Genomic DNA, 15,398 nt, shown 5'->3' with positions numbered 1-15,398 from the left:
ACAAGCCTGATCACCCAACTGGGTCACATTTCAAAAGAGGTTAATTAGATATTAAAGACTCTACAGTCTCTTACATTTAGTGAATGACATTAACTTTTCTGCTCATGGTTTGTCAGTAGTCATGTGTCACTTATCATTAATTGTGTGAAAGAGCTGAGGCTCCTGTCCATCACTATTTATTCTCATCCTACGCTTAACAAAATCAGAATAATGAAAAATCAAATTAAAATGCGCTGAAGAATTTTTAGCAAAGCATCAAACTATAAAGGCAAATGTTGTCCTGACAAACTGCCTTTGCTTTAAAGTGACTCAGATCAGCCTTTGCTGTGCGTTGACTGACTCAGAATTGAACAACTCAATGTTACTCTAAGTCTCCTGTTGCTGGAAAACACATTTTAAATTTGAAATATAAAAAGTAATTAGCTCCACCAATGCATTCATTGCATTGAAAGGAGGAGAAAAACTACAGGTGCCTAAGTAACTCTGCACTAAAAGTATAGAGTGGCCAACCCTGTCCTGTCTCTTTGAACCAAAATGTAGTGTTTTGAGTAGAAAAGTTAATGAGCAGTGTGGTTGGCAAGCTGGCTGCCTCCCAAGCTCTCTGGAGGCAAGCAGGGCCTTCCAGGTGATGCACAAGGTTCTCGGATGTGTGGATGTGCTCACTGCTCACTTGTGAGGCTGCAGACACACTGTAACACAACACTCTGGTCTTGGAGGGTAAATGAAGTGAGAAAAGACAATGGGTAAAGCCTTTTCAATGACAGAGCTGTACTGTCTTAGGCAAAGAGACTTTGGCTTTTATCTTCTTTATTTGTTTTTTAATTGTTTATTTCTTGTTGTTGTAGGGGAGTTTCTTTGTATTAGTGGTTTTGTTTGGTTTCTTTTTTTTTTTAAAGAGTGAATGTGCTTCACTTGAGTGGTAAACAGTATCAGAAAAATCCTCCTGGGGTTTTGCAGGACACCAACTTGCTCCAGCTGCTCTTGTGTGCCAGGTACAAAATTACTCTATACATTGCATTTTCTAGAAATCCCTTACGTGCTGCCCCTAACCAGAGCAAAGAAACATGGGCTTACTTGTATTATCTTTGTTAAGCTTTATCTACCATGACATGGCTCTTGCTTCATCCTTTGAACAAGGAGTTGACTTTAGAAAAGGGAGACATTCTCATTGCTGCATGGGTTTGGAAATAGAGATTTTGAAACCTGCTCTTTGAAAAACTTGAAGTACCCAACTCAAGACTGGCTGAATTTTTAGTATTTTTAAAATTTTATTTATTTTTTTCCTTATATTGTAAAATTACTTGTTTGCCCCCTCTGCTCCTGAATGCCACTGTATGAATTTGTTTAGTCCTTTATCTGAGTTTCTAAATTCCATGTGGGACATGATGCCACATGCTTTCTCTGAAGCTACTTGTTTGTTTTTGCCCTGTTCTCCCCTTCTGGATGTCTCACCTGCTTTGTGTGTCTGCTGAATACTTCTGGCTAATCACATCTGATGAAGGGCTTTGTCTCTCTTGTGCCAGAAGATTTGGCTCAGACTTCCAAAGCAATTGCACAGGTTATTTGAAGGGTTTATTTTCTTTCCAACAGAGATAATCTTTATCACATTAGATTTTACCAACTTCACCCTTTACCACAAACAGCATAAAATGAAACCGACTTTTAAAAACCTGGTTTAGATGTTGTGTTTAAATGTGTTAGAATCTTGTGTTGATTCAAGAGCTATTTGTTTATAAATAATCTCAAGATAAATATTCATGGAATGTCGAAGTTTTTTTTGAGCTGAACATATGATTTAAAGCTTACTATAAAAAGCTTTGGAGTCATTACATTATACTAATACTGTAAAGCTGAAAATATAATACCAGGGAACAGACAAGTGGAATAAATGCACTCAGTGAATTCTACAGACACCTATTACTCTCTCTTTAGCAAACATGATGATAAAGCTGTTCTGAATTGTAACCAAGCCATCTATAAAAACTGGAATTAAAGCGATACAAATTCCATTTAGGAGTGTGGTGTTCTGAAGGGCATATCGGTGAAGGATCACTCAGTAGCCACCTGCATCTTTCACTGTGCCAACACTGGCTGCTGGTACATAGGTGTGATACAAGTCTAAATGGAGCTTCTGATCCAACCTAAGGTAGCTGCTTTTATGAATTGATTAAAGTATGATTTTTTTAAAAGCTGATGACTACTGATAGGGCAAAAATACTCAGTAATATGGTGGGTTTATTCCCACAGCTGTGCTTTCACATTTATAATGAAATTTGAAACCAGGTCAGTTTTATGCTTCCTTTTTTTTTTGCTTATGGGGAAGCAGGTATTTTTCACACATCTTCTCTTATTCAATGCTAAGTGCTATATGGATCAAATCTTAAGTAACTTAAAAGCAGATTAATATTTTACTGGCTGTGTCTGCAGAGCCTGTTGTGCATCACTCAGTTCCTGTGTTCCCTGGGTTCCTGGGTCTGAAGCCCATGGCCAGTTCTGTGCGCTGAGCCAGTACAGCTTTGCAAGGCTTGGGCTCAGTCTGTCACTGGGGCCACTGGAAGCAGGTGCCACTTATCAGGGCAAGGACAAAAGCTGCTTGCTCGTGCCTGCTATGTGTCATGTAGATTCACCTACAGACAGCCAGGAAAAGCCTTTATCAATAAATAAACATAACAAACAGATCTGGTCCTTGTTTGCTAAACTCTTTTTGTACAACAGAAAACAGTTTATTTATTACCTTTTCATTATAGTATTTTCCACCCTGGTTAATAAAATATAATATGTTAAATCTTTTGTAAAAAGAGTGAAGTTTTTTCTTTTCAGAGAAAGTATTTTTCCCATTTTTGGCCTCATATAATTTAGTGGTTTTTTCCTGCCTAGGTGCTGCAATTTATTTTAAAGAGTCAGGCTGTAAATAATTCTGTTTCCATGCAATGTTGAGTGCAGTGGAATTTCAGAGTTTGAATTTACATCTAGAGGGATCTAGGCTTATTTCACTCCTTCTCTCCATCCCACCTGTCAACATGATATTCTGATCCCTATTACACCATTGCCTGGGATCATGTGGACTGCCAGAAACAATTTGACTGATAGGTTTTAAGCTGTATTACAGCTGCCAAATTCTGGAAAAAAGGATAATGTCCTAGACCAATGATAACAGCATTTGAAGTATTTTGTCCATTTTCAAGTTCTAGACTGGTCAGAGACAATAAAATAAAAGTTACAGTTTTTTGTTGGGTATGAATATTGGATGTTTGTGAAAGATTCATCAGTAAAGCATTGATTTTAATGCAGAACAGATTCATGAGCCTGCAGCATAGTTGATATGAGCAATTCTATGATTCTATAAATTTGTTTGGTGGCAAAGGATTATGAATACAGTACTTGGAATGCTGCAGCATTCACATAATACAGTGGGAGCTACTTCTTTCCTTCCTTTTCTTCAAAAAGAAATGCAGTGTCTACAGCAACATGTACCTTCATCTTACAAAGCAAGAAGCCAGAACACAGAAGACAATTTCTATCTGAAAAAGTCTTTTTACTACTATAACTACCTTTCTGTGGTTGGTTAAAGAGGTTTGGCTGTCATCAGACTTGCACACGCACTCATTCCACTTCAATTTGTCCTATCCTCCACTCTGTCAACAGTCACATTTCTGCAGGGTGAAGGTAATGTGTGAAAAAAATTGCCTTCTCTTTCCTTTTTTTTTTTTCTTCTTTCATTCTTATACAAAGGCCGAGTGAATTTTCTGTGTTAGTGCATGTAATAGCACTGCCATCAGATTGGCAAGGGTGTGAGGAGAGATGGTGCCGTAGTGGCTCCCCTAACATCAGGCAGAATTATGTCACAAAGCTGAGATTTGAGATAATAAGAAGCTCTTAGCTTTTTTTCCCTGACTTTTTCTAGAGTGTCTGCAGTGCAGACTGTCCTCTCTTGGTGTACACTTGATTTTTTATACTCAGGTATTTTTTACTGAGCCCTGCCCTTTGCATCTTCCTCTCGGTCACAGGCAGTTAGATATTAAAACGTATCCTAAAGTCACAGACAGTCACAAACAAGTGAAAAATACAGAGGTGAGAGGACAGAGGCTGTTTTAGTTAAATCATTCAGTTGGTCACTGAGGAGCTGCTAGTGTCTCGTTCATGTTCATGGTACACCTACGCTATAGATACACCTATACTCATGGGAAAGGCATCTAGTCTGGTAGTCTACTTTCATCTGATGAAGTGAAATAAATTGTACTGGGAATTTTACAACATTTTTATGTTGCTGGACTGTTTCTTCCCTCTATACTAGGCAAAGTCCATTTGATGTACAGAAATAGTCTGACAGTAGATGTTCTGTCATAGTAATAAATTTGCTGTGGCTGACCTGATGTCAAAACCAAGCAAGACTGAAGCTGAATTTAAACAAAATTTGATTCACATATTGCTACCTCAAAAAATTACAAGATATTTTTAAAGCGTGGCGCTCTTGTTGGTGTAGTTTTTTTTCTCTTTCAGGCAGGTCAGATTTATATCTGCAGCCATTTTCTCTAACAAGTAGTTGTCTTTTTCTTACCTGGGCTAGCTCCACTTTGCTGCCAGCAGAAGGTTGGGGCTTGGCTGCAGGTGTTCATGTTCTTCCTCACATAGTGTGAGCTCCAGCTGTCTGAAACCCACCTGCTGTGTTAGGGAAAAGTGCTGGAAACCCTTCAGAAAAAAACTCACAGCTGTCTAATGTCCTGCCTAGATCAAATGTGCAAGAGTCAAATTTGTCACTTGGTCAGTTTATCAGCGGGACAGGCTTGATTATAGCTGTCTTTGCTGTTTGTTGGAGATGAGCAACAAGGCAAAAAAGCTGGAGTGATATATGACTATGGGAAAAGCTGCTGAGGAAATACTGTCAGTCTGGAAGGAGTGCCTATTTGTTCTTAGATGTCTGTGCAGAGTATCTTGTGATGTTTTTATGCTTGAATGTACATCTGAGTATACAGTTGTGTGATCATCTGCATGACTTTTCTTTTTTTTCCTTTCTCACAGTGCATGCCAATTAAAGGCCTTGGATTTGTGCTTGGAGCCTACAAATGTATTTGCAAGGCTGGATTCTATCATCCCAACATCTTCTCAGTGAACAGCTTTCAGAGTAAGTGCCTTTGCTTGAGTTAAAAAAAAAGAACACAGAGCAAGCATTAATAATGCAGGGCTGCTTTTTATCCTCGTCAGGGTTATACAGTAAAATCCCAGTGGTTGGCAAGTCTCGGATTATATAATCACTTAAGGAGTTCTAGCCCTTTGGTTTGTCATTCACGATACTCCTGAGGATCCTGTAAAACATACCCACTTGAAGAATATTTGATTTGTAAATAAATTAAAAAACATGAAAAGAAGCCTTGCTAAGGGGAAATAGAGATTTCTGGCATCTGTCTCATGCACAAGTATTCTGGAAATTAATCTACTAATTTTCTCTTTAGCCAGAGGAAATTAGAATGCCCTAGCCTCTTTGTGCGGGCTTTAATTGTTTTCATTTTACTTCATTTGCAAAGGAGAATTCAAAGGAGCTTCCAAACTCTAATACATGCTGATGAGGTAATAGAGATGGTTCAAGCCTGGGAGTCTGTTTGGCTGGATGTATGGATAACATGCCCAGGACACACATCGTATGGTTCTTAGACTGAATTGTCTACAACAGGAGAAACAGAACGTGGTTGATGTTAGGGAAGACAAACTGCATGCCCAAAGCTGATGTCTGTTATTGTCATCATGTGACCAAATCTCTCTATGGACATTGTGCTGAAATTGTTGCAGCGGTACTGGTTAGAGCTCAGGCTGCAGTCCCAGGTGCAAAGCTGCTGCTTGGAGGTGTAACAGGCATCCTTCTCTGCCTCCTGCTTTCAGGTTCATCTCATGCCCAGCTTCTTTGCCCCGTCCTTTAGCCAGAGATTCATGTCATCAGCTCTCGCTGTGAGATCAGTTTGTGTGAGATATCCAGGGAATGGCAGTGAGTGACTTTCACTGAGCTTGGGTCCAGGACTGTGCCTGTTATCTCCTGCCTTGTGTGAAAACAGCTGTTTCTGTTTCCCAAGAGAAAAACCTCTAGTACTAATCATCATTTAATGTGTGTCTATGTGTATATATATATATATGAATATATATATATGTGAATATATATATATCTGGGATATAATGTCTCCTGTGCATATTTGTAGAATAGCACAGTTTGTTCAACAGTTTATCTGCTGAGTATTTCCCTTGTCTTTTCATATGGTAAAGTGTTGCAGAAGGCAGCCTGGTGATAGTGCTGTTTCTCTGGGCTGTGTCAATCTGTTGCTAGAGTAAGGATGTTTGGTTCTTTCTGAAGTGCAATGAGTTCTGGTGGACTTAGGATTTAATTCCTTGAGGAGCGTATAAAGAAAAGTTCATACCAAATGCCATAGAACACACACAAAAAATGCAGCAAGGGATCAAAACAACATTGATCATTAGGGATGAGATTAACTTTGTTTCATATCAAGTTGTGCAAAATATATATGCTTGGTATGTATTAGTCACCTAGGTTTCAACTGCTCTCAGCATCAAGGACATGGCTTCCCTGGAGAGTGATTTGTCTTTAGATGGAAAATACAATGCCTCCATCTTTCCTCCATTTGCTATAGAATGAAGAACCTTAAAATGGCTATTTAGCTCCTAATAAAGTGAAATTTGTCTCAAGGAAGTTTGTAAATGCTGATATTGTATGATGTAGGGGACCAGTTTGATTTGAGCCTTTGTTGCTCTGAGGTAACCCAAGTTTTGAAACTGTAATGAAGAACTTTTTGAATTCATCCAGATGCAGCTCCATCTGCCAAGTTGTATAGATGATTTCAAAAAGTGAACAGTGAGACTGGAAACGACTAAAGTAATGAGAAAAGCCTGTGGTTCAAAGAAAACTTGACCCTGTCACACAGCTGCATTCTGTAAAAAGAAAAGAGGAAAAAAATGACATGGCTAAAATGGCTGCAGTATGTATTTGGTGGTTCAAAGTGATGTTAACATAGGAATTCTAGATATGAATTCTCCAAGCAATTTTGACAAAAACTGTCTGACCTGGAGATCTCTTTGTGGAGCTAGATTGGTGACATCTGATGATGAAAGAGATGAAACTGAATAGAAATGTTAATAATTTAGAAAGTATTCCTAGTGGAAGAAAATAAAGAGGCAGCAAAGATTTTCAGGTCTCAAGATACCAGAAAGGAGATAAATTGAAAAAAAAAGACCAGCTTTTTACTTCACTCAGTTGAAAAATTGGATTGTATTGTGTCTTGAAATGGCAGCATTTCTCAGTGATGCTGGCATTTTGTGCCACAGCAAAATATGGATAACTGCCGTTTCACATTGTGTCTGAAGTGTCCAGTTTATGGGTGGGGGAAAGGTTCTGCTTTTGGCCCAGATTAATGTTTTGGTTTGAGTCTGAATGATAACTGTATAACACAGCTTTGCAGAGATGTTGAACACTCCACACGGTTTACTGGTTGGCTCTGTGGGAACTGCAACATGACATAAACAGTGTCCAGTGTAGGAAAGATTCTTTCTTGTCTTAAAGCAGCATCTTGTTGCTGCTCCCAGGAAGGCTGCACATGTTGCAGGTTCCCAAAGAGCGTGTGGGGCAGGGGCACAGCTGGAATTCAGGCTGTTCTCTTACTGAATAAGAAGCCAGGTAGGAGGGCATTTCCCTCCCAAGTCTGTGTTCATTCTTCAGAACTGACGGTGACAAAATATGTAAAACTTTTCTATTTTTTTCTGCATGTATTAATGAGGACCTTGGATACAAGAAGGGAACAAAGTTATTACCATACTTCCAGGGTGTCTTTTGAGGTTGGGAATTTATTTTAAAAAAAAACACATTTCATGTACACAGATTGTATTAACCTGTAAGTACTCGAGTACATGGTTATGCACTTTCTCCTAATGGCTCATTTTTTGGTAGCACTATTAGTGCTACCTAAATAGAATAGACTAACTGATGATTACTTATATTTTAACATTCCAGTAACACCCTTCTCTAAGGCACTTCTGTTCTCTGCCTTATGGGGTGATCAGGTTTGCATTGAAGTCTTTAGCAGAACAATAGTGCTTTGTTCAGCCTTGAAGTTTGCCCTTTAGCAATGCATCATCCATATACTGCAGAAATTCCCAGCTCTTGCTGTTTGGATGTGGAGCCTGTCCTGCTTGCAACAGAAGTGGCTCTTTTGTCTGATTATGGGACTTTGCTGTCTCTAACACTGCCATGATCACGTAAAAATTTCCAAGAGGAGTTTCCAGTTCAACCGGAATTCTCATTTTTTGCACCTGCCCTTTGGCTTTGTCTCTTCAACAGAACCTGCACATTTGCACATATGAAGATTGTCACTGGCTTCAGTGATCCCTTTCTGGGGTGAGGCTTATGACCATGGCTGATGACCAGGTTGTGGTGCCAAAAGGTTCAGTTGCATTCTCACCAAGTTACTGCAACATTGCTGATGTGACTGGAGCGTTCCTAATTTACTCTATCATAGAACAGGAGCAGAATCAATCTTTTGTTCTGCTCAGTTCTCAGCATGCACTGTGCTTTCTGTGTTCATGTGCTGAGTTCTGACTGGAGTGCAGGATGATTTGGTTTGGGACAAGGCAGTCCCTGCTCTGGCTCTCAGCTGTCTGTGGTGCCATTCTCACTTTGCAGGAAGGTCTCAGCTGGCAATGTCACAGCTGCTGAGGCACCCATTGCGTGGCAAAGTGTCCTTAGGAGAACTGAAGCTGATGAATAGTTACCCTCAGGAAAACATTTCAAAAACAGATGGGCCAATCAGACAGAAAAATAAGACTTGGATAGAAGAGAGAAGAGCTAGGAAAAAATATGGTAGAGTGGAAATAGCTGAAACATTTAAGCTTGTTTTTTTTAAATGTTATTATACTTCATGTTAGTTTGTGTCCCTATTCCTACTTTCCACGTACTTTGCTTTGTTATTTTCTCATTTTTTTTTATCCTTTTTAATTTTCGGTTGCTACATTTTATTTCTGTTCTTCCTTTCTTTTTTGCACCTTCCTCATTTTCAGCTTTAACTTCTGCAGCAAAGTGTTTGCTTCCATCTCATTTGTAACAGTGCTGAAACTGCTACGGCCTTACACAGAGCAGAAATGACTTCTTGTCCATCTACCTTACCATGTCTAGAATCTTTTGTCATCTTTTGAGGAGGAAAAATTTATTAGTTTTATTATTTTAATATTATTTAGTTTTTATTCACTGCAGGAAACATGTAATCCTAAAGAACTGCTGAGATAGGACAAGGCACAATGAAACGCCTAGCAGTTCTGTTAGAGGCACTCCAGGCTTAGCATGGCTGTCTGTGTCTTGAATTGATGTTACATTGACTTTGGTGAGGGGACAGGACCAGACAAAAAGGTCAGAAATGTTCAACTATGGATTAGGCAGCTGTGCCCTGAGACATATAGTCAGAGCAAGGGTGTGGGTGGACAAGATCCCTGTCAATGGTATATATAATGAACAGTTCTTCCCCAATAATTTATTTTAGAGGGTCTGAAAAAAGTTCTTTTAGTCAAGGAGGAAAAAAAACAAAACACCCCCCCCACCCCCCCCAGAGGAATTGTTAATTGTTCCTCACTGCATTGTGGGAAATTTCATGTAGATCCAATTTTTTGATCTTTCTTTCATTAGCTATAAGGAGCAATCACATTGAATCACGGAATCCAGTAGGTTGGAAAAGACCTCTGAGATCACCAAGTCCAACCTGTGAGCAATCCCCACCTTGTTAACCAGACCAGAGCACTGAGTGCCACATCCAGTTGTTCCTCAGACACCTCCACCTCCATCTGATAGTCAAAAGATATTCACAGAAAAATCTGTCCTGGCTGGCAGTGCAGCCAGTGCAGAAGATGTGCATCAGTGATCTTCCTTTGTATACAGCACGCCACACCACAGAAGCAATAGATTGGAAAAGATCTCTTGAGATCATTGTGTCCACCCAAGACCAAACACTGTTATAGCCTAGACCATGGCACTGAGTGCCACATCCAGTCTTTCCTTAAACTCCTCCAGGGTTGGTGACTCCACCACCTCCCCATGCAGCCCATCCCAGTCTCTAAACATGACACCAGACACAGCTAAACAAAAGTTTGCTGTTGTGTTATAAAGTCATATCTGTGGGATATTCACTTCAACATGCAACTGTTTATTTAACTGTTATCCCTGTAGTATGTGATGAGCATCCACATGAAGACACTCCTACATATGATTCTGATAAGAAACTGCTTGATAAAATGGAATATAGTGTATTTGCAATGGCTTTCAAGGTTCAACATTTCAGAATTAAAGTAAGTGCATCAAGTTTAGAATCATGCTAAATTATCAAGCCATATTCATATAACATTTGTGACAAGTAGTCTCATAACTGTGGGTCTTGAACTATATTTTTCTGTGTGTAAGTTTTTATAGTGCAAATAATTTATTTAGTTGACACAATAAAAATATATTAACAAATTGCTTATGGGGCTCAGAAATGTGAAGTTTTAAAGAGATGGGCTAATTGAAGGACAACTATAGAAATTATAAAGGAACAGGTATGTGGTGGAAAGGGTGACATGAACTTAAATGTTGAGGAAATCAAGTGGAAAACTTGGACAGCAGGGAATGCACTCTTGGTTTGGATATGGAGATGGGAGGTGGGAGACTGTGACTTCTGTCTCTGGCAGAGGACAGTATGGGTCTGTTGCTCTAGCTGTAATTAAGAAAGCAGGGATGTGATGTTAGACTTGGAGAAAGTAGTTTCTGCTAAAGCTCTTGGAATGATAATGGGCTGAGGTCCATGGGTGTGTGCTCTGAAGAGAAGTTCCATTTCTAGAATATCTTCAACTTTAGTGTTCCTTAGAGGTTCTCCATCTGCTTGGTATGCCCAAGCATGGTTATTTTCCAAGATTTACATTCCTACCTCACGCAGTCTGGGTCAAAAAAGCACAAGATCTCTTCTTGCTGACTCCTCGTATCTAAAAATCCGACTTACAACATGAGTCAGCACTACTCTGCTATATTCAGGTTTCTGACATCTTAGTTCAGAATAGAGCTCCAAGGAGAAATTCACGAACTGTATGAGAAATACCATCCTGTTCTCTACTCACTCTGGGATGTGGGAGCGAAGCATCCTACACTGAGAACAAGGAGCATGGCCTCTGTCCCTTTCCCAGGCTTTGCCTGGCAGCAGATGTGTGCTCATGCACATTCGGACACGGATTTGAGAAAGCAAGAAGTAATTACCCTTGTAGAAAAACTTCTGCTTCAATTGCTTCAAGCTTAAAGTCTGAAGAGAGTTGCATAAACCTATGTGTTTGTGAGCATAGGTGGAATAAGTTGTCTCTTGAAGGACTCAGCAACGCAAGATTTACTACTTTCCCTGACAGAGACGGAGAATTTTGATCAAAGAAATTGAAGCAGTTCTCTAGAATTGTGAAAAGTGAGAGGAGTTATCACACATCATAACACACCCATTGATTTGGCTTCAGCCACATTTTGTTGTTTCTATGAGCTCCTAAGGCTGTCTTGCCCATAACAAACATTTTCCACAAATTATTTTTTTCTTTTATTTCACAATATTCTCTCCCCCCCCCCCCCCCCCCCCCTTCTCTGTACAGTAAGCAGCCTTACAAGGATTTATGGGCAAGTGTCATAGATCAGAAAAATTAGGAATCCTTCTGTGTGTGCTCTTGATGGGTTCACATTGATGGATGAGATATCAGTTTAAGAGTCATTGATTTTTCTTATACAAAAGAGGTGTGTCTACTTTCTGGTGTGCTTGTGTGAACAATGGAAAACTATACTTAGTCAAAGTGCACTGGTTTTGCTTTGGGGACAGAGTAGTGCAATCATGCAACAGCCTGTTGAGCAAATGTTAATTAAGAAGGTTTTCATCTAATTTGAAGCTCATTAATTCACTTGATAGCATTTTTATAAAATTGAGGAACAATCTGAAATGGGATCAGAGCTTGTACTATGAACATTATGTAGTTAATGGGTCTGCCCTTCATCTGTCTGTGTAAAATCCATTCCTTATTCCCGAATTTTTCATGTAATTTTTTCCCCATTCAAAATTCTTCATAGAATTTCCTGTGCTGATTTAGCCCACCTTAAATATAACAGGAAAGCATTTGATCTTTAATAAGCTCACTTTCCCTCATTGGTCTGTGTTTTCTGAATGTTACAAAGGATGGTTCAGTGAGAAAAGCAGCCCTGGGCGAGCTATTTTGTAACATATTGAGAGAGAATGGCAGGGAAAGGAAGCCCAGCAGAGGACTGGTGATGAACTCCCCATCCCCTACAACTAAAGATGTCTCCCCTCGCTCTTCTGATACTTTCAGGAAAGGATGCAGAAAATCGCTTTTCTGGTGGTGAATTGTCAGAGGAGGTCTACACCTGCCTACCCTGCAGAGAAGGATGTTCTTTCTGCACAGATGATACTCCCTGCTATGCACAGGAGGACAAGTATTTACGGCTGGCTATCATCTCCTTCCAAACGCTCTGTATGCTGCTGGATTTCATCAGCATGCTGGTGGTCTACCATTTCCGCAAGGCGAAGGTAAGCCCGCGCGTTTTACTTGGTGCTCCTCCTCTGTGTGGTACACACTCGTTTATCTTGGCTCTACAGCTTCCCACTTTGAGGGTCCGTTCAGTTTCTCAGGCAAGGAGCGCAGCTCAAGGGGAGGATGGGATTTCCAAACAGGAGTGTTTTCCTGAAGTGTTTATGTAGTTTTGGGAAAGGAAAAAAAAAAGAAAAAGCTAGCAATTTGTGTCTTCCAATGAAATATGCTTGCATTTATAGATGTTCAGCAAAAATCAAGGAAACTATTAAGTAATTTTGGAAAATCAGGCCAAATAATGATGCACATATCTAAAGGGACATGGGGTTTTTAGGAACTTGGAATCTTGAAAGTCTCTACATTACCACTACTGGAAATGATGTTTGGTTTCAATATATTTGAGAGACTAGTTGGAAAATAATTATGGCAAAGAGAAATCTTTCTGAATAATTCTAGTTCCTAAAGAGTTTAAATGTGATTCTATGGTTAACAAGTATTATTTTTTTCACTAAAGCATGAGTATACTAAGGAGTATCTGTAAATTGCTGATGCAGCATTTATGTACTAAACTAATGAACTTTCTGCTTTTTACCTCACTGAAAATCTGGTAACATCTCTTGGAATCTCACTGTTGCCTCAATAAATGTGGAATATTCTCTGAAACTTCAAATTTACTAAAAAGAAATTAACTGAAGCTGCCATGTATTCACTACCTACATTGGGGAAATGTAGGTGTGCACACCGTATGCTACATTGTTGAAATTAATAGCTTCATCCACTTTCTGTAACTAGATAAGTATTTCCATTTTAGCTTTTGGAACACTTGATCCCGCAGTCTTCCTGATCCTGCAGTGTCTGTGTTACAAATGCGTGGCTCATTTTGAAAGATTTTAATATCCTGCCAGGAAATCACAGAACGAGCAATAACATTCCTTTTTTTTAATCTCTTCTGTTTCTGACAGTGTCTTTGTGTTTAATGATATTATATTAAATGATTCAAATTACAGACTTAATTGTATTCATAAAGTTTTTTTGTTATGAAAAGTTTGTTGTAAGCATCTGTTTAGTTGCTTGACATTAACTTAGCAGAAGAACTTCTTTTTGATTTTGTGAGGTTTTAATCTGGTAATGTTACTCACTTTTAATATCATAAACAACATCATGACAAGCATTTCTTGTGAGTGAAAACTATTTCTAGACTTAGATAGTGATATGCAGCTATTGCAAGCTAGGCTTGACTTCTTTTTTACACACCACAATATTGATTGTTTTATAGGAAATATTTATATTTTCTCACGAACAGGTTGAGAAATAGTTTTCACTCTTGCACTTGTACACTTGCATATGTTCTGATATAGATATCTACTACAGTAAAAAGATGTATCTTTATTAGACATAACAAAGAAATCTTGTGTTTCACAAAACCTGCTAGTAATGAATAGCACACTTCTACATTTGTGGTGATTAGTCAGTTCTGCGCAGCAGTCTGAGTAAAGAGGCACATGAATAAGTTTCTGCTTATTTTTTTCCAGATTCCCTCTTACGACTGGTAATCATGACATATGAATGAGTGAGAATCAGTCATAAAACAAAGCATTCTTTTTCCCTGAAAGAAAAGTTATGCCTTTGGGACATGCTATTCATTCAGTTGACCAGAGATGGATTCAATTGCAGTTTTGGTACCTTACAGGAAAAGTTAAATTTCTCTAAATGCTTATCTCACAAGGAAAAGGAAAGGAAACATAAGACAAAAGAAATAATATGGTGATTAACAAACCTTTCCATTATGATTGTTATTTTCAAGGAATAGAAACTCATAGATTTTTCATTGCTTTTTGTCATTCAGTTGAGTTTTTCTTAGGTTTTTTTTTCTTGTTGGTACAGCATGAAAAAGATCTTGTGTGTTTACCATGAAATGAGAAGTTGTATGAAGGGCAAAGATACAGAGAACAATGAGTATTTGCATAAGAAAACTGCTGGTTACGTTGGGAAATGACAGAAATTTGGAGTGAAGGAAGAAAACTAGTAGCTTACTATGAACTCTCTGCCAAGGAGATAAAATCATGAAAATGAAAAAAGAACCATATTGAAGTATATTCAAAATATCTGCCCTTTTGAGAATTTCCAACTGTTAGTGAAGCAAACCACAATTAAGTTAGTATATATGTCTGTGATTAAAGTTGCTGTGTTAAACTGCTCATTTCCATTGTGCTGTGTGGGAGTCAGAGAAGAGCGTTTCTTTCAACTCTCTCCCACGTGTAGCACTACAATATTCAAATGGTTGCAAAAAATAGTTTTTAATGGAACATTTTAACAGAAGGAACAGCATACTGCTACTATATCAAGAAGTAAACTTCAAAGTGTTTAAGGGAGCAAAAGATGGGAGTTGAAAATAAAAGATGTTAAATTAAGGCCCTTTCAGTGCTGAAAGGAATTAAGAGTAGATATATGACATTTTGACCCATCTGTTGATCAGTAAAATCAGAAGGTAAATGGATCAGGTTGCCTTTTTAGTAAAAATGACTGCAGAAGGCTTCTCAATGCTTGTGCTTCATGGGGGCTCCTGGTAATTACTACCTTCAAAAAATTAAGGTCCTGAAAAGGTGAAGGTCTGCCAACAGAAAGCACTTGGGAAGAAACACCCCAGGCACCTTGGCAGTGATATATAATAATTCACAAAAAGAATGATAAAGGTCCATAAGCATCCTTCAGCTTATGATGGAAGTGACAAGAGATTGTCTTAAAAAAGATCAACCTATCAGTAAGAGCAGATAGAGATCATAAGTATTTTAGGGAAGTGAAGAAATACTTCAGCTATTCAG

At 38.7% G+C, this 15,398-nt stretch overlaps 1 protein-coding gene across 1 annotated transcript in view; it reads left to right on the top strand.

The window, feature by feature from the left end:
• The window catches only part of GPR158 (G protein-coupled receptor 158), a 184,029-nt gene that overhangs the window by 73,651 nt on the left and 94,980 nt on the right, over positions 1-15,398 (top strand). The window contains exons 3-4 of the mRNA XM_038126816.1: positions 5,020-5,122; positions 12,358-12,575. Of these exons, the coding sequence (XP_037982744.1) occupies positions 5,020-5,122; positions 12,358-12,575 (321 nt within the window). The remainder of the gene's footprint in view (positions 1-5,019; positions 5,123-12,357; positions 12,576-15,398) is intronic.

Source organism: Motacilla alba, chromosome 2 (assembly GCF_015832195.1).
Source record: "Motacilla alba alba isolate MOTALB_02 chromosome 2, Motacilla_alba_V1.0_pri, whole genome shotgun sequence".
NCBI classification, from domain to species: domain Eukaryota; kingdom Metazoa; phylum Chordata; class Aves; order Passeriformes; family Motacillidae; genus Motacilla; species Motacilla alba.
This window is presented reverse-complemented; position numbering and strand designations above follow the sequence as displayed.